General features: G+C 58.5%; 1 protein-coding gene across 21 annotated transcripts in view; it reads left to right on the top strand.

Annotated features, from left to right (window-relative positions):
- Nucleotides 1-18,885, top strand: part of NCOR2 (nuclear receptor corepressor 2) — a 211,888-nt gene that overhangs the window by 116,962 nt on the left and 76,041 nt on the right. For 18 of the 21 annotated variants that reach the window (XM_078061099.1, XM_078061102.1, XM_078061100.1 and 15 more), the window contains 5 exons: nt 1,692-1,864; nt 2,827-2,920; nt 5,515-5,693; nt 9,010-9,064; nt 11,377-11,475. In XM_078061099.1, the coding sequence (XP_077917225.1) occupies nt 1,692-1,864; nt 2,827-2,920; nt 5,515-5,693; nt 9,010-9,064; nt 11,377-11,475 (600 nt within the window). The remainder of the gene's footprint in view (nt 1-1,691; nt 1,865-2,826; nt 2,921-5,514; nt 5,694-9,009; nt 9,065-11,376; nt 11,476-18,885) is intronic. The other 3 variants (XM_078061098.1, XM_078061112.1, XM_078061111.1) reach the window with 1 other exon arrangement.

The following is an 18,885-nucleotide window of genomic DNA, read 5'->3' as shown; positions in this document are numbered from 1 at the left end:
TCTGTGCCCGGCACGTGACTCAGGAACGTTCAGCTGGTGTCGGGGCTGGTGGTGGAGCTGGCGAGGGTGAACTCCGATCGCGGGCAAGCAAGAGGTGGGGGTCGACATGTCCTCATAAGACATGCAGACGGCGGTCGCAGGGGCACGGTGGCCCTGCTCCTTGTCCTCTGCAGAGATTTGCTCCCGGCACCCCACACACAGGCTTAGCTCTGCCCCAGCGTCTCGAGGGGGAGCGTGTGTGTGAACGTGAGGGGGGAGATTTGCTTCCTCCCCTGATCAGTGGGTCCACCTCATGGAAACCCCGCTAAGCGGTTGTGCTCCCCGGGGAGGGCTGTCGCCTCCTGCAGTGCGTTGTCCCCAGGCACCCGGTGCAGTGGACACGGGCCCTGCGTATCTTCTCCAGTAACTTCATTATTTTCCTCTGCTGGTTTGGTGAACTTTTCTCCCCATCCTCCTATCCGACACATTTTCTCACTCTTGTCCATCAGACTGCAGCCTTTCTGGCAGGAGCTATGAGGGTGGGACGGGTCCCATGCTGTGATAGTGACAGGCTGGATGTCCTCTGCCCCAGTCCTCATGCCCAGTGAGGAGCTGTCCGCACCACAGAGCTACGAACGAGTGGTGTGGCAGTTGTCTGCTGCTGCAACCATGTCCTGATCCCTGGCAGGTTCTTGGAGCAGCCCACATACATGTGGGACCCCCCGGAGCTGGGGGTCAGGTTCTGCTCCCTGTCAAAGCTGGCCTGACCTCCCCTTGGGGACTGCTGCCCTGCTCTGTTTGCTGAAGACCAAGGTCACAGGTTGCCTTAGCCAGGCTGAAATGTAGGATGGGGTGGAGTGTCTGATCACGAGGACGAGGGGTTTTCTGATTGTGCTGAAGCATCAAGAGGGCGTTCAAGCGAGACTCCCAGACCGTGCCATCTGTCCAGCACAGCTGTTAGAGACAGGGAGATCGGGGTCTTACGGGCGGCTTATTGCTCCCCACCTGCTCAAGGTCCAGGTCACCTTGGAGATACGGAAGCCAGGCAGCTATGTTCCTGGCTGGGTGGGGGACAAACAGTGGGTGGCACTGTGGTTAGACTTGTGAGGGACTTCCTTGTCCAGGAGAGGTGATGAGGCTTCTTCCTGGGAGCTGCTCGGGACTTCACCTAGACTCCCTGGGCCTGGGATCATGGCTGAGCTTGAGGCCAGAATGAGGAACTTTTCAGAAAGAGGATGCTTTCTAGGGGGCCGCCCCAAACCTGACAGACACCCCAGAGCCTGTCTAACATAACTTACTTCCATGATGGAAATGGTCTCTGTGTGTGCTGTCCACTCGGCACGACCACCCCTCCCACTTGTAGCTATGGAGCACAAGAAATGTGTCTGGGGGGGACCAGTGTCTAAATTTTAAATGTTACTTAATGTTAACGTGATTTGAACTTGGTCACATGTGGCTGGTGGCTGTTGGATTGGATGAAACGTTTCTAGAAGGAGGCCAGGCCGGTGGCCCATCTCCCAGGGCAGGAGGCGGCTGGGCCCTTAGGCAATTCCGCCTGTGGGTTTTCCTGGGGCCCGGGTCTGCCCAGGTCTCCACGTGGCCGTGTGTGCGTCGTATAGAGTGGGCTGGGAGTGCAGAGTTGGGGGGCAGGGGCTGGCGTCCACATGGAGGATGAACTGCTAATCGGTGCTCCCTGTGCTGTGCTCCCCCAGGAACAGAAGTTCTGCCAGCGCTATGACCAGCTCATGGAGGCCTGGGAGAAGAAGGTGGAACGCATCGAGAACAACCCCCGGCGGCGGGCCAAGGAGAGCAAGGTGCGCGAGTACTACGAGAAGCAGTTTCCGGAGATCCGCAAGCAGCGCGAGCTGCAGGAGCGCATGCAGAGGTGAGCCAGGGGCTGGAGCCTGAATTCCTCCCTTCCTTGCTTCCTCCTTCCTCCTACCCCACCCACCACTTGTGTTCCTCCACGATGCCTCGAGGACCCAGGTCAGCAGAAGGGCCGTGGCTGGTGTGAAATGGAAAGCACAGCAGGGTCTTCCACCGGCGACCGGGGGCCGCATGAGGTCCTTGGATTAATCACTCAGAGCTTGCTTGGCCTTGATGCTTATTTGAAACTTCAGTATGTGTTGGTGGAGCAAGCTGTCCTTCCCACATGCCATGGGCTGCCACCTTCCAGCTTTGTTCATTTACGTGGCCTGCGTGTCCCCTGAAGGCCGCTGAGCTTGAGATCCTGGGTGTGGGTCGGAGGTGAGAGGACTGCCTGCTGGCTTGGGAGCCGGATCAGGACGCTGGTCTCACATGGCGGTCACGAGGATTGTGTGAGGTCCTGTGTAGGAGTGCTTGGGGCACAGTGGGTGCTCGGTGATGTGTAGCTGTGGTTGTGTTGTTACACGGATAGGGTGATAGGCAGTGAGCAGTGATGATGGAGCTTCCGTGCTTTCCTGAACACTCACAGTCCGCACCTCACTGAATGCCCCCTCCCAGCCCTGGGAGCCGGGGGCCACGCTATCCCCCTGTTACAGGGGAGGAAACTGAGGCACAGGTTCTGGAGAAGTGGGGCTGGGATTTCAACAGGGATCTCTGGGGCGGGGCTTTTGGGGGCATCTTAGGAGAGAAGATGGGATGGAGCCCCTGTGGCATTCCTGGGTCAGGGTGGGGGCTCCATGCCTTCCCCGGGACCCCACAGCCTGGGGCAGTCCTTGAGGGTTTGAGAGGCCTGGCCCCTCTACACCTTCCTCCCTGCTGCCTACACTGTGCTTCTGGGGAAGTTGTGGGCTTGGTCTGTGGTGCCTGCTGGAGTCCTGGCTGCCGAGGGGCCGGTCCTGAGTGTGTCCCTTTGGTCTCCAGCAGGGTGGGCCAGCGGGGCAGCGGGCTCTCCATGTCGGCCGCCCGCAGCGAGCACGAGGTGTCCGAGATCATCGATGGCCTCTCAGAGCAGGAGGTAAGAGCACGGCTTTGACTCTGGCCTCGGCTTCACTCCCCTCTGTCTCCCATCCATGGGAGTGTCGTGGCAGGAAGCAGAATTCACCCCGATGGTTGAAATCAAAGGGCTTGTCCCCACAGTGTGGGCAGAACCAGTGCAGGGTATTGAGGCCCCGGGGGAGTGGCCGTCACCTGTCTCCAAGCCTAAAGGACCAGCAGAGAAAGGGGTGTTGCCCGGCCGCGGCCGTCTGGCAGGACACGGCCAGGAGGCCACACCTGGTGCCCCAGCAGGGAGGAAGCCGGGAATACCGGCTGCATTAGCAGCTCCCGCCTTCTCCCAGTGCCTCCCATTGGCTGAGCCCCACCAGAAGCCAGAGGCAGGGGTGCCTGAGAACTGTGCTTTCTGGGTCAGCTTCTTGGTGCCCGGACTGGGGGCAGATGGACAATCCCCGCGCAGCGACCATCCACCAGGCTGGCGGCCTCCTGGCAGGACCCCCAGCCCTGCCAGCGCAAGCGCACTTTCTTTGTTCCCTTGGGCCCCTCCGGGATGCCCAGACGACCGGAGCGCCGCCTGGGTGACCCGGGCGGTGGTCTTGGGGCCCAGAGACGATCAGGAAGCAGAGGGGGCGAGGGCCATGTTGGTGCCAGCCTGGTCCGTCCCGGATCTCACAGGTCAGGCTTCTGACCTGCTTGCAGGGTCCTGGCAGCACAGCAGGCGTGAGGGAGGCTTGTGAGAGGAGGGGAGCCCCGTCTTCCCTGGGGACTTTGACCCGGAGTACAGCGGCCCCTGGCAATGCTGCTGTTCATGTCGAAATGAACTAAAAGGAGAGAAAACGACAACTTCAGTTCCTTGGTCAGCCCGGCACATGGTGGGTGCTCAGCAGCCACGTGTGGTTGGTTGGTTCATGGCTGCCACACGGGGCGGGGTGGGCAGTGAACACCTGCATCACCGGAGCCCCGCTCCAGCTGCTGATTCTCCCACCGCACAGGCCCTGCCCCCAGAGGTTCTGATTTAGCCAGTCTGGGGCGGAGCCCAGGACTCTGCATTTTCGCCAAGTTACCCACATGATTTTGATGCAAGTGATTCAGACTGTCTGGCCCTGAAAAGAGATCTTTTTTAAAAACTTCACATGGTACGTCCCTATTCTGAACACATTCGGTCCCCAGAAAGCAGAACTCAGCCCTTGCCCGCAGTCATATCTGCGGGTTTGCTCCAGCTCCGGGCCCACTGGGCTGTGGCTGTGTGCCCGTCCCGCAGGGGTGTGGACACCGGTTCAGTTTGCCTTGGAAGCAAGACGGGGACGGGTGGCCTTTTCCCAAGCGTGTCCTGCCTGATGGCCAAGGGCGAGTGGCGTCTTAGGTGATTCAGGTTCCCTAGTCCCCAGCCCCCCTGACAGAGGCTCCCCTTCCCCAGGTCCCGGCCACATGAGCACGTAGCCACCGGCCTCCCGAGACTGTTGAGGGGTGGCAGTTGGGTGGGGTGTGGTGGGAAAAGGGTATTTAGGACAGAGACTTCAGCTGACTGGAGGTTCCCTGGGAGGGTAGGAAGGAGGGGTTGGGCGGGAGGAGAGGTGTCGCCCCCACCCTGTGGGGAGCTTTCGGCAGTCATGGTGCATGCCCAGGAAGACACCCCGAGAGGGCAGGGCAGGGGGTCCTGCCAGGGGAGAGTTCTGCCTGTGACTAGGCCCGTGGTCGGCCGTTAGTGCGCATGTGGGGCAGCCGAGGACAATGGGAGAGGTGTTGGTACTGGAGGGCAGTGCCAGGTGCTGGGAGGCTCAGGCCTCTGGTGGCCGGGGCGGGGGGTAGTCCTTTCTGAGCTGGGGCTCAGGGCTGCGTGCTCCTGCTGGGAATCCCAAACGCCGAAGGAGAGGTTGGCTGTGGGAGGCCGGGCGGCGGATCCTTTGAACTAGCTGACCTTGGCCGTGCTGGGCCTTCGCCTGCCTCCTCAGATGGGTAATTAATCGCCAGTAATGGGCTGGCTGCAGAGATTTGGGGAAATGAGCCCAGCTGAGTGGTGGCTCAGAGCCTCTTAATAGCCATCCTGATGCATTATGAGCGAGTGCGCCCGACTCCTGCCATGCACGGGGCCGGGCAGGCTAGATCCCAAGTGGGCATGCTTGAAGGAGCGGATGCCAGGGCCGGGGAGGGTGGTGGGGAGGAAATGGGTCCGCGGTCTCACCAGCCCCTTTCCCTGCCCTGCGTGCCCTCAGAGCCTGAATGACCAGGCCTGTCTCCCGAGCTGGTCTGGTCCAGCCGGCTGAACGTCTTTGCTGTCGTGTTTTATGGCACTTGGATTTCCAAAGGGAAGATGCATTGCCCCCCCCCGCCCTGCAGATAAGGCCACTGCTGCTCTCCGCATTTAATTTACGACCCCGTCCACCATAAACCTGTCTGGGGCTGCCTTTAAATTCTCCCTCCCCCTGGCATTGGGCTCTTAGTATTTTCAACTCATCCTCCCCTTTCTCTGTGGCTCGGCATTTTCCCACTCTTGCTCGGAACGTCTGCGCCCTTGCCCGGTCCCGCACCACTGGCAGGAGCCCTCCCCGGCCTGTCCCCAGGCTGCCCTCGGGAGCCCTCTGACCCGGGCCCTCCGCCTTCTCCTCTTCCCTCCAGAACCTGGAGAAGCAGATGCGCCAGCTGGCTGTGATCCCGCCGATGCTGTACGACGCTGACCAGCAGCGCATCAAGTTCATCAACATGAACGGGCTCATGGACGACCCCATGAAGGTGTACAAAGACCGCCAGGTCATGAACATGTGGAGCGAGCAGGAGAAGGAGACCTTCCGGGAGAAGTGAGTCCCGTGATGCCGGGGCACCGGCCACCGCGGCCCTCTAGGGCTTCTCCTGTCCCGGGAAGCCCTTCCTGCTGAGGCGTGGACGGGCTTCCTGGGGCCACCGTGACCAGTGACCACAAGCTGGGTGGCTCACAGCAACAGGAATTTTATCCTCACTCCGCTCTGGAGGCCAGAAGTCTAGGTCAAGGTGTGGGCAGCGTTGGTTCCTTCCGGAGGCTCTGAGGAGCATCTGCCCTGCACCTCTCCCCCAACCCCCGGGGGCTCCTGGCAACCTTCGTCGTTGCTTGGCTTGTAGATGCTTCGCTCCCTCCCTGCCTCTGTCTTCACGTAGTCTCCCCCGTGTGTCTCTCTGGTTTCTTCTTTTTCCATCAAGACCCCAGCCGTACTGAATACAGGGCCCACGCTAGTCCAGTGTGACTGCATCTTAACTAATCACATCCCCAGAGAACCCATTTCCAAATAAGGTCACGTTCATAGGTTTGGGTGGACGTGAACTTTGGGGGACACTGTTCAACCCAGTACAAAGCATGAGGGCAGCCTTATGTGAAATGGAGCTGCGTGTATCGGAAGAACAAAGCCAGAGGATCTTGGAGGCTGGGCCAGAGGGCAGGGATATGAGGCTGGTGGGTGGCTCCATCCCACACACTATGTAAATGCTTTTTGGGTTTTGTGTGTCTGTTCCTCTTACCCCTCATAACGGCATTGCCGGGCCATCCCCATTGCACAGCTGAGGAAACAGAGGCTGAGAGAGGTTAAGACACTTAATGAAGGCCACACGGCTTACAAACGGTGGAGGCAGGATTCAGACTCCCCCGTCGTCAGGCAGGGCCTCAGCTGCAGTGGAGAGCCTTGTTGGGAAGGGAGATGGAACCAGGGACCAGGGTAGCTTCGGAAAGAAGAGGCAGGAATTGAATGCTAAGAGGTCAGGCTTGGGGCTTCTAAAAGGCAAGAGCCAAAAGACCGGAGTATTTTGGGGAGATGAATGAGGAGCTGCCGGATGGATAAAACCCCTGTCCCCTCAACCAAACTGAGAAGTTGTGTACCAGGGACCCGTGCACGTGCCAGGCGCAGGCCCCTGTGAGGTGGGAGGGCTTGGGAAGCTGAGGCACGAGCGGCGGCCTCAGGGCTTGGCCAGGAGGGTGCACTGGAAACAGACTGCCTGCTTAGCCGCTGGGCCTCCGCCTCTGCCTCCGGCGAAGTCCTCAGGGCCAGGGGATGAGACCCTGTTCTCTGGCCACTTGCTGTGGGTTCCAGAGTGCCTGGCGGGCCTCCGGGACGGGGATGATTCTGGGTCATGGGCAGCACAGGGGTGACCTAGCTGCACAGACACCAGGATGTGGACGTGCAGGGGGACCATCCATGAGGGTCTGGGCAGGAGGGTTGTGTTTTTTGCAAAAGCTTCTGAGTATGGAAATTCTAAAACATACGTAAAAATAGAGGGGTGTTGTAACGAGACCTCGAGTGCTTACCACAGAGTGAGCAGTTTTTGGGGACTAGCACTTCGGGGAGCGGGTCCCAGGGGCGTTTGGGGTTGACTCCTTGGAGACAGGAAACCTAGCTCCTTGGGGGCTCATTTCTAGGTCCTCACAGTCACAGGTGTGATTGTTCTGCATCGAGTCAAGTCCCGAGTATAAGCCATGCTATAATTTTAGTGAAGGACCGCAGTCACGGATGCTAAGAATTACCATCGCCTTAGGTATCTAACTTCCCCCTGCTATGTTTGATATTTTTATTTATTTATGCTTTCTTTAAAAAAAAAAAAAAAAAGGTGTTTCTGGTGTGTTTTCTGTGTTTCAGCCTTTCTGGAGAGTTCATGTTTGCTCTTTTCACCTAATGATTTCATTGTTAATTCAGAAGGGTAGGGGCAGGGCAGGCAGGGCTGATGTCCCCTGAGCCTCAGCTTTGTGCCCCAAGTCTTTCCAGGAGAGCCGTCCTGGTTAAGGCCTCATTTCCCACAGAATTGATGGGGCTCGGGCCTCTGGAAATCATGCACCAGTGGCATAGAGCCCCACCACTTACTGGCTTTGTCACCTCCAGTAGCCGCTTTGCCTTTCTGAGCCTCAGTTTCCAGGTCTGTGAAATGGGTATGGCAACAGTGCCTCCCTTGTTTAGCTGCTGAGAGGTGCCCAGTGGGTAGGAAGTTCTCAGTAAGTGTTGTTAGAAGATACAGGTCTAGGCTGGAGGGTGGTGGAAGAGGTGAGCTAGAGGGTTTCCAGGTTTGAAACCCTGTCTCCTGGGATCCCGTCTCTCCTTGGGGAAACCCCGAGGAAGGGATCTAGAGAGGGGGGAGGAAATGTCACTGGGGCAGGGAGAGGGGAGGACGGCAACTCTGAAAAAAAGGGCGTTAGGCTGGCTCCAGCTTTGCAAGCTGCCTGAGGCAGGATCCCAGGCGGGGAAGCCTGCCACTCTGACTCGCGGCTTCCTCCTGGAAGAGAAAAGAGGCCATTCCGGATTCTCCGGTGTCTGGTTGGAGAGAAGGGAGGGGCCCATTGGCCTCCTGCCCAGCCATCTGGAGGGCCGGGCGGAGAGCACCGGGCACTGGCCCAGGCTCCCTTGGGGGACCCGGGGACCCCGCCTCACCAGCAGCTCCTTCTCTCCCCGGGGGAGGCTGCGGGGCGGTGGCGCGTCCTGGGGACGGTCAGGCTGAGGTTGGGCCCTGGCCAGGGACTCCACCCAGCATCCCTGGGGCCTCCGCGGCCGTGACCCATATCTCCGCCCCCACTGCCCGCCTGCTCCTATGGCCCTGACATTTCAGCCTTGCCGAGCCTTTCCCAGTAATTCTGCCGGCTTCACAGGAAGCCAGCTGGTGGGGTTCCAGCTCCCCGCACCCCCTCCGCCGTAAGTCCTTTCTTGCCGCCTCCTCGCGGGCACTCAGAGCCTGTGCTCCCACCTCTCCCAGGGAGAGCTGCAGCTCGCCGCCTGACCTGGGGCCTGGCTGTGGGGGCCCGCGTGGGCCGGGCGAGGCCCGGCTTCCCAGACCCAGCCGGAGATAGAAACAAAGGCAGATTTTAAAAGGGGGGGAACCCCACCAAAGAGCTGCATGCAATGTCCTCATTTTTCCTGGAAGCCGCCTCCAGCAGGACAAACAAATATATTTTCAAAGGCGCTAAAACCAGTGACTCACTCCAAGGAACGCCCTCTCTTACCCTCGGCCCGCCCGCCCTTCCCACACCCCCCTGGGCTTAATTGCTCCGAGTGGGGCGGCGGCCGCCTAGCCGGGCCACGGAGATGGCAGGCGCCCGGGTGCTCGGCGCCCGCCCAGCTGGGAAGCCCCCCGTGGCTGGGCCTCACGCCCGCCTTTCTCCTCCCACAGGTTCATGCAGCACCCCAAGAACTTCGGCCTGATCGCATCATTCCTGGAGAGGAAGGTGAGTCGCTGCCCCCAAGCCCAGCCATCAGCCCGGCCGCCCCGCCAGCCCCGCACCTCTCTGGGGGCCACTCCGGTGGGCGGCCGCTTGCCCTGGGGCAAAGGACCCTCCCTCCCTGCCCACAGCTTGCCCCTTGTTCTGTCAGTCCTTCCCTCCTAACCCCCCTCTGTCGGTCCTCATGCTCCTTCCTTTGAGAAGCAGTCGCAGGCCCCGCCCCTGCTGGCCGAGGGGGTGGAGCCTCAGGCTAGGAAAGCCCAGGAGAGCTGTGTGCACCGGCTTCCCTGGAGCCAGCTCCTCAGACGTGGCAGCGAGCGTCCTTGCAGACTGGGCATGGGTTCTGGAAGCCATGCATGCTGTGCCCAGCGTCCCAGTTAAGGCTTTATAGGCAAGAGTGGCATTCTTTCAGGGGGCTGGCCTCTCTGATTGTCACTGGTTGCTTTCTGACGCCCTGATGCCAGCCAGGCGTGTGGTCAGTAAGTCCCCATCCCGTTTGGACAAACCTTCATGTAGAAGTGCCACCTGAACGCTACCTCGCCTCCAAACCCAGCCCAAGGCACTGCCCCCTTTCGCTCCACCTCCTCCCTGGCAGGTAGACATGAAGTGTCTGGGCACCCTTTGTCGGGCCGGGCAGTGCCTGGAGTGGGGGAAGCCAGGCCGGGTCTGGATGAGACCCTGTGTGTTGGCATCGGCGCTGGGAACCCCGGTGTTGTAGGATGGAGTAGGAAGGGCTCCAGCCAGGGTTTCCTTCTGGGGCTGCTGTCCTGGGTGTTTTACACCACACTCCCTTGAATCAGGTTTGCCAGAGATGGGGCATCTGCCCAGCTGCTGGAGGCCTCATGCTTTTCAGTTGAGGGAGGGCTGTCCGGGCATGAGCCAGGCAGTTATTTTAAAGTTGAGCAGTTGTCCCTAGCATCTGCCCTTAATGAGCGGATAACCATAGAAGGAGGGAGATGGGGCGATGTAGGGAAACAGAATCTCTCCGTGCCTGAAAAACCGGCATGGGGAAGCAAGCCCTATAAATAGCCTTTCTTCTGACTTCATGATGGCTTCATGCTGGGGGTGTGGACAGTCTGGGAGGCTCTAGGTCAGGGCTCCCCAGGGATGGAGGCAAGGTTTTCAGAAGGTGGTCGTTGAGCAGCATTGCTTGGGAACGGGGAATCAGAATCTCTACTCTGGAGAGTAAACTTTATGGTATAGTTTGGTAAGAGGCTGCTCAGGATAGGACTTAAATAGAGCTTCCAGAAGGGTCTGAAGCAGGGATTGCCAGTGGTCCCCCATGCCTTTGGGGACAGGTGTGTTCTGAGTGAGGCTTGGGGCAGGGTGGGAGCTCGGTGGGCCGGCCAGCCGGTGCTCGTCTGCAGGGGCAGCTGCTGCTTAGGGTCAGCCCATTGTTGTCCGGCATGGAAGGAAGGCGCTCCCCTGAATTGTTCAAGGGGAAGTCAGACACCCACATTGCCCAGTTTACAAATATTGGCATCTGATAAGACGATTTTCTCAACTGCTGTGTGGGCCTCGTGTGTGGGCCAGGTTTACGTGGGAAATAGCCTCTGTTCACGTGCATTCTGGAGGTGGCAAAGGCCACGAGGTTTGAGGCCCAGCCTGCCTCTGTACCCAGCAGCTTTGACGAAACAGCCCACTGAGGCGAGCTGTCATCTGGAGTTGGCCCGTGGCTGCAGGTGGCAGGCACGACCATGTTGCGTCTGGTTGCTTTGAGGATGTCCTCTTACTGCTCCCATTTGGGCAAGGACGTGGTGGGATTCCAGGGAGGGCCAGTCCCTAACTTAGCAAGTGACACCAGCGTTCAGACCCAGACGGGTGTGGAAAAGATGAGGGCAGAGAAAATCATAAATGTTCCAAGAGATGAAGAGTCGCTTGGGGACATTATAGTCCGGCTGGGTCACAAAGCTTGGAAGAGGTTACTCGGGGCCCCAGGTGTTCGGGAAGGAGGAGCTGCGCTGAGAGGAAGGAGAGCCAGGCCCAGGTCGGGGCCGACTTTGAGTTTGCCCAGCTGGGAGCTGGAGGGCCCGGGGAGGGCAGGCGACCACCTCGTCGTTACGGTGACAGATAGCAGCAAGGACAGTGGGGCCAGGTGGCACCTCTGTAGGGGTTCCCGAGGGTTCCGTCTTCATGACTGCTCTGTGAAGTCCGTGCTCTGAGCACCCCCATTACTCCGGTGAGAAGGCACGGTGACCTGGCCAGGGGCACCCCGCTCTGTGTGGAGGAGGCAGGATTTGAACCCAGATCTCTGGCTCCCGGCCCCCGGCTCTGACCACCCACACTGGACAGAGCATTCTTCTCCTTCTGTCACACAGACTGTGGCTGAGTGTGTCCTCTATTACTACCTGACCAAGAAGAACGAGAACTATAAGAGCCTGGTGAGGAGGAGCTATCGGCGCCGCGGCAAGAGCCAGGTGAGAGGCGGGTGGGGTGCTGGCTCTTGGGACCGGTCCCCGGCATGCTCCGAGGCCGTTTGCAAGACGGGCGGTGACCCTCTGCACGTGTTGTCCTGCGGCAGGCTCCCTCAGCTTGGGCCCCCTCCGTGGTGGCCGGGAGACCCTCTCTGGGGGTGTTCAGGCTACCCCCGCAGCAGACAGGAGGACTAGGAGAAAGACCACTTCCATTCTCAGCCTGGAAAATTCTAGAACTCCTGGCTTGGTGAATCATGATCCCTGTGGTGAAAGGGTCACATGCCCAGAGCAAGGACTGGGTTCTCTGCCTGACTTGGACTGGTTAACAAGTTCAACATTTAAAAATATTTATAGTTTCTTTGTGTTGTTTTTATGCATATTTGAAAACAGAAAATAGCCAGTACATCAACTTGTAGTTTGTCAGCCGTCACTGTTTAGGATGAGATCGAGGGATTATTTACGTTAGAGCAGGGCTTGGCAAGCTATGGCTCTTAGGCCAAGTTGGCCCACCCTTTCTTTTGTGAATAAAGTTTTATTGACACACAGCCATGTCCATTCATTTCCATATTACTGTGGCGGCTTTTCTGTTATAGCAGCAGAGCAGGGTAGTCATGACAGAAACTGCAAAGCCTAAAACATGTATCGTCTGGTCCTTTCCAGAAAATGCTGACCTCTGAGTTGGAGAAACAAGGAGCTGGTTTTAAACAATGTTTGGCAAATAATGGTAAAGATGGTGGGGGTCTGTAGCGCACAGGTGAAAGGGGGCTCCTGGGTGATCGATCAGTGCTTGGGAGACAGAGAGAGGGGATGGGTTCACTTCACTTGCAGGCTGTTGAAAATCAGCTCAGGGCAGGTGCTGGGAGCACGTGACTCCCGGAGGAGGCAGGCTTGTGCTGTTGGAGGAGGGATTTGGGCTGGACGGGCAGACGGCTTGGGGGCACTGCCGTTGGGTGCTGCCTACAGCTGGTGGAGGTGCATCCTTCCGGGGGCCTTTGGCTTGGGGCGCCCAGGGGAGAGTGATGCAGACCAGGAGTGGCGGGACCTGGGATGAGAAGGTCCTGTGGTTTTCTCCCTGACGTTGGCGTCTTCCTTCCCCAGGCTGGCCAGGGCAGGGTCCTGAGGCATCGCTCTCAGCCATCCCCAGTGGGGTCCTGGTGCCCACCGTGAGGCACTTTGCAGTCGAGTCCCACAGATGGGTTCTTAACCGGCATCCTTCTTCTCCTCTCTTGCCTTCTGGGAATTGTGCTTCCACACTGTGGACCCACTTTCCTGTTGGCTAAGCTACATGTAATTAAGGGAGCAAATTTGTCGAGAGGAGAATAAGTAACCCCTCACTGCACTCAGGCATAAGTGGTTGGGACTGAGTGTTGGTTCTCCTTGGCTGGGGCGCTGAAGGGTGGCTGTGTCTGGTTTGTGGATAGGGTGTTCCTTGAGCATTGTGTGGCCACGGTTGACCAGCCTGATTGCCCATCTAACAGATGTGTAAAAGCAAGTCTTACTGGCTTGGAGCTATTTAATTCCAAAGACCCAGCTGTGCTGTTTTGTTTTGTTTTATTTTATTTTATTTTATTTATTTATTGTTATTTATGTATTTTTATTAACATATAATGTATTATTTGTTTCAGGGGTACAGGTCTGTGATTCATCAGTCTTATACAACTCACAGCACTCACCACAGCACATACCCTCCCCAGTGTCCATCACCCAGTCACCCCATCCCTCCCACCCCCCAGCTGTGGTGTTTTAGGAATGGAAGTGCAGTCAGGAATTTTCTAGACTGAGAAGCACAAACTCAAATAAATTCCAGGCAGGGAGCATAAATATGCTGAGGCATGAAAGGCAGTAGGGAGTGGTGGGGACTGTGGCAAAATAGAAGGGGAGCTAAAGGCCTTTAGGTTTATTTAAAAACCGTCATCAGAGATCTCTTGAGCACCTACTATGTGCCAGTTCTCCTGCTAGTCTTCCCAGTGTGTGTGCCCTCACTTGCCCCCCTGCTTCTTTGGGGTCACTGTGGGTGGGCTCATGAGGCCCCTCCAGGTGGCTGGGCTGGGGGCTCTGGAGAAGAAGGAGTTCTGACAGATGGGGAGAGCCATGTTTGCATGGAGAGAGATGAGGACTTGTGTGTGTTGAGGTCATTTAGTGAGGGGGGGTATCCCCAGACGAGTCCCGGATGGGAGGGTTGGGGGTGTCAGCGTCCTTCATCTTTGGTCTCGGCTGCCATGCCTTTTATTCTGTGGTGTTAATTCTGTTTATCGGATATTTGTGTGCTGGGCACAGGGAGCTCCTCGCTGGTTGTTCAGGCCAGAGTACATAGGTGGTTCCCAGATAGCATGCCAGCGGTCTGAGAGCCTCCATAGAGTAGGGGCCCTCAAAAGTGGACTCCTCAATGGACAAGAACAGAAGTGAGGGTGTCCCCGGCAGAGGGAGCAGCAGGTACAAAGGCACTGGGGTATGAGAGAGCATAGTGCCCTTAGAGTCTTTGGAGCAGGGGTCTTAACAGCTTCCAGGGTGTTAAATGAATGAAGGATTGGAGACAAATCTTCTGCTCATGTTTGATGAGTGACTAGCGTCGTTTCTCTACTCTGTGGAAGACAGAAGTACAAATGTGAGGGTACATGGCCGCTCACACTTGACCTCAGCTTCCGTGAGAGGCAGCAGGGAGTAGTGAGGCCTGTAGCCGGCTTAGCTCGTGACCTGGGTCCACCCCGCTGACGTTTGGCCAAGGGTCCTCGTACTGCCAGAGCCGATTTTTGAGGATGAGCTGGAAATCTGGATTTATGTGGAATTGCCTGAGTTTTCCATCTTAGGTTGCATGAAAAACAACAACAAGACATTGTATAGGCCAAACAACTCCTGTTTGCCCTTTTTCTTTTTAAATTAAGTTTTTAATTATAATGCCATTGTAGTTAACACGTTAGTTTCAGGTGTGCAATAGAGTGATTCAGCGATTCGATGCGTTACTCAGTGCTCACCGTGGTAAGTGTGCTCTTAATCGTATTTGCTCTCCATCTGTCCTCGGCCCCCAGTGTAAGACCTCTGGATTCGAGAATGGTAAGGCTTGGGTGGTGGAGGTAAAGAGGGGATTGTGTGTGACTTGGGGGCAGAGGCCAGACCATGCAAGGCCGGGGCGCTGGGGAGCCCTGAAATATTGTATAGCAGAGGAGAAACATCTGTTTCCTCTTTTTGTCTGCGTCATCTTGGATTAGCCATAGTGTCTGCACTGCTTCTCCGGTGAGGTTTTGCTTTCTGCTCAGGCCGGTGCCTCAGGCTGGGGCTCCCAGGATGGAGAAAGGATGCCTCTGTGTTCTGCCTCTCGCAGAAAGACGGAAGGAAGCAGGGCGGGAGGCCCCTGTCTCCTGGGAGCTGGGACACGGCGTGGTGGCCCTCCCCTCCCTCTCTTCAGCCAGGGCTGCTGGTGTGCCAGCGACAGAGATGCACACACACGTCCTGGAAGGGCTTCTGTGCCAGGCAGACCCACCGCCCTCACCACTGCCCACTGGCCCTGTTCACAAATATGGAATAAACGGGTCAACCCAAGTGTTGACTCTGGGGCTGTAAGTCTTTTCTCTGCCCCGTGACAGTGAAATAAATGGCAGACACAGGTCCCTCGGCCCCTCTCATTAATCTGAGATGCAATTACTGGTGGGGCCTGAGCTTCCTTATTTCTGCTTGGTTTTATAAAGGCCGTGATCCTGCTGATACATGTCGCAGTGAGGAGGGCAGGGGTTCCCGCAGCCTGGCCCGGGAGGCAAGTCAGGCTTGCGCCACCTTCCTGGGTCCCTTTAGTTTTGGAGGAAGACGTAGGTCGTCTCAGCCAGTATTTGTTGGGGAGACGCTGGGAGGCCAGCGAGACAGGGGAGCCCTGTCAGAATTGCCAGGCAGTGGCCTTGTGGCGTGATGGGACAGTGAGCTGCTGGCCATTCACTCAGCCCCAGGACCTGTGCGAGGGGTGGGGTGCGTTTTCACTCAGAACTTTATGGGGGGGACGTACTGCCATCATGCCCGCTTTATAGGTGCCAGGAGGTGAGGAACCTGCTCTTAGTGGCATATTCAGGATTCGAACCCAGCACAATCTGCCGTTGGAGCCCAAGGGGAGACCCTGGTGATCCCATTTGCCACCTTTTGGCCGTGTGGCTCGTCTTCTGGAAGCTGTCCCTCACTGACCTTGTAGGGCCTGTGTTCTTCGGTCTGTGTAGGCCCTGCTAGGAAGCAGATGGACCTCGCTGTGGGTGGGATGTGCCCCACTGAGCCCCCATCTGCATCACGCCCCCAGCCCCGTCTGGGTCTCCATCTCCACTCACTGGGAATCATCTATTCCTGGCCCCACGTGCACCTGGCTTCTGGGAGCCTGCAGCTGGAAACTCTTCCCGTCTCTTTTAGTTCTCCTCTGCTCTGGGAGACGTGGAGGGCTGTCTTGCAGTCTCTCTTCGCTCCCCCAGCCCCGTGCATGTCCCCGCCCTCCTCCAGGTGGCCCGTGGCGGCAGAGGCTGTGGTGCCTGTCTGTGATTCCCGTGGCTTGGGGCCACACTGTGGCTGAGGTTGGCCATGAGGGGCCTCTGAGCTTCTCAGCCCAACAGGTGCCCCTTGATGGGCCCTCCCCACCAGGTGTCAGCTGCCCAGGACTGTGTGTTCATCTGAGGGCATGTATGGAGTGCTTCCTGCACGTCAGGACTAAAAGTTCTGCCTTTGGAGCCAGATCAGACCGTGATCTTTCAGGAAGCTAGAGCAAAGGCATCAGCCGAGCATGGCTGTCTTGACATCTCACAGACTGTCCCGATTAAGAGCCCTGAGGTGGGTGTGAGGGGTGCTTCGAGGTGTTGGTGAGTGGGTTTGATGACCCTTCTCTCGGCTGGGCGGTCCCACCTGCCACCTCGTAGAAGGTGCATTTTCTGAGTTGGCTGGCTCCTAGCCCAGGCCTGGGGACGGGGGATGGCCCTGATGTCTTCGCCCGTGCCCGTCTCCTCACCATTCCTGTCTCAGTGGGTCCTGGGCTCAAATCCCCGCGTCTGGGGAGGAGGGGACCCCACGGCACTGGTGGCGGGGAGTTCCTCTCCCCAGAATATAGGGCACACCACCGCCTGCTCCTGCTGGAGTCAGTGTCCCCAGGCTGTCCCCTTCTGGGGTTCCAGGCTGAGTCACGGACCTGAGACAGAGCTGGCGTCCAGCTGAGGGTCTCCCAGCTGCCACCAGGAGGGCTTGTCAGAAGTCAGACTGCTGGGCCGGGCCCCTCCATGGGGCCTGAGAGCCCGCATCTCTGACAGGCCTCCAGCAGTACTGGCTGCTGGTCTGGACCACTCAGAACCTCAGCCTGTGGGAGCGGCGGGGGAGGGAGCAGGGTGGCAGAAGGGGAAGTTGAGGCATGGTGCCGGCTCACCGGCAGATGGGGGCAGGAGGAGATGACCCCGAAGGGGAGATGAGCGGAAATGGCCCTTCTGAGGTGTCCTGCGCTGGGCAGACAGGGCCAGGTCTCAGACCACAAGCCGTGCATGGACCGCTGGGGGGCGCTTGCGGCAGCAGGGGCAGCAGGCAGCTTCCAGAAGGGGACCTGGCCAGTCCCTCCGGGGGACTAACCCTGTGCATTTTACTGTTTGCAAACTATGCTTCCCAGTGGTCATGACCTTCTCAAATGCTTAACCACAGCGTGTGAAGCAAGACGTCACTGCGTCTGCTCAGGTGACACCCTGTCCTGTCACACCCTCATCACTCGCCCTGTGCAAGCCATTTGTTTACCATGTTGACGGTCATGTTTGAAAGCATGGGTGGTTACAAAAGTGGAATGTAAAACTCCTTGATGAAAAGCAGCAGTCATTGGGTGTCTCTGGGCTTAGACCCTTAGACGGCTGCCCCGAGAGAGGTGAGGTCCACCTGGCATCCACGGCGTGGGTGCTCAGCCCTGGAGGCCAGGCATGTGCGCTGGTCGTTGGGGCACCAGGATCACTTCTGTGTTTAACAGAGGGTGCCATCCACCTTCCAGAAACTTCTCCATATTCTGACGGAGGGAGATGCAGGCCAAGCCATAGAGTTTTGGAATGCCAGCCCCTTCACGCCCACCCCCGATGGAGCCCACACACCTGAGCTTTGGCAGGTGGGAGCTGAGTCCCCGGCTCCTGGACCCTGGCCCATGAGACCCACCTCTGAGTGGCAGGCGTGCTTGGGGGCTGGGCCCAAGCCCGAGCATCCTCTCTATGAGGTGAATCACGGGCTGAGGCAGATGACAGTACAGTGGTTTATAGTTCATGATTCATGGACAGAGGGGCCGAATTATCCCAGCTAATTGCAGAACCAGAGCCCAGGAATGCTGTGGTCAGTAGTCGGCCTAACTATGCAGGCTGTCGGGGAGCTGAGAGTGTGAGGCAGATTTGGGCCAGGCGGCAGGGCCCATCCCTGCTGTGGCTGTGACTGAGGGGCCACGGTGGCCCTCCAGGCGATGGGGGGGCCGTGCCGTGGAGGGGGCGTGTCCCCGGGGGCGAGTGCTCCCCTGGGCAGCTGGGGCTCAGCCTTCTGGCCTGTCCCTGGGTGTCTGAGGGGAATATGCAGGGGACCCCACTTCCCCTCCTGCCCTCTGGCCTGCACGTCCTTGTGCTCCGTGGCTCTTCTCTGTGGCCCAGTCCAGCTCCCACCACTGACCACTCACTGACCCCAGGCTCCTGTGTTTTCTGGGTTGATCTCCCTCTCTTGTCCTCTTTCCTCCGTCTTTGTGTCCCGTCTCCCTCTTTCCCCACGTGTGAGTCTCTGTATCTCTCTTTCCACCTGTGCCTGCATCCGTGTCCCTCTCCCCTCCCCACACCCACACCTTTCTGCCTCCATCTCTACCTTCCTCCCCCTCTTTCCTCCTCTCCCTGATCCTTCTTCCTGCTCCTCTGAGCCTCCTCTTCCAGCTCCTTGCCAAGGGACAGGTGACCTTGTTCCGGTTGCTGAGGCACTCCAGAGGCTCCCGTGCCTGGGGCAGCTCTCACGGGGGACAGCGTGACCTGGAAGGCCGTTCCAGGACAGGCCCAGCCAAGCGCAGTCCACGCGGGGAGGGGCAGCTCCTGTGCAGTCGGGGCTGGCTCCCAGGGCCTGGCTGCCCCCCCTTGGGCTGATGAAATCACTCGAGGTCTCCCCCCAGTGCAGTCTGGCAGGGACGTGGGGCAGGCCAGATACGGCCACACTGACCCCGGGTGGGGCTGTGTTTCTCTCGGCCTGCTGGGTAAGCGTGGGTGTGCGTGTCCTGAACATGGCCCGGAGCCCAGATGGCCTCCAGCCCGGGGGTCTATCCGACTTTCCTGGGCGGCCCAGGCCTGTAGGAGGTGACGCTTCTGCGCTGCTGGGGGCAAGCCGGGCTGAGCCAGACTGTCTGGATCTAGGGCTTCAGTGAGCAGATGTCCCTAATTCCTGCCCAGGAGGCGAGAGACCTGTGGGAGGCCCCTCTGG

Source organism: Halichoerus grypus, chromosome 13 (assembly GCF_964656455.1).
Source record: "Halichoerus grypus chromosome 13, mHalGry1.hap1.1, whole genome shotgun sequence".
Lineage (NCBI taxonomy): Eukaryota > Metazoa > Chordata > Mammalia > Carnivora > Phocidae > Halichoerus > Halichoerus grypus.
Note: the sequence above shows the minus strand (reverse complement) of the source record. Positions and strands in the feature narration are given on the sequence as shown.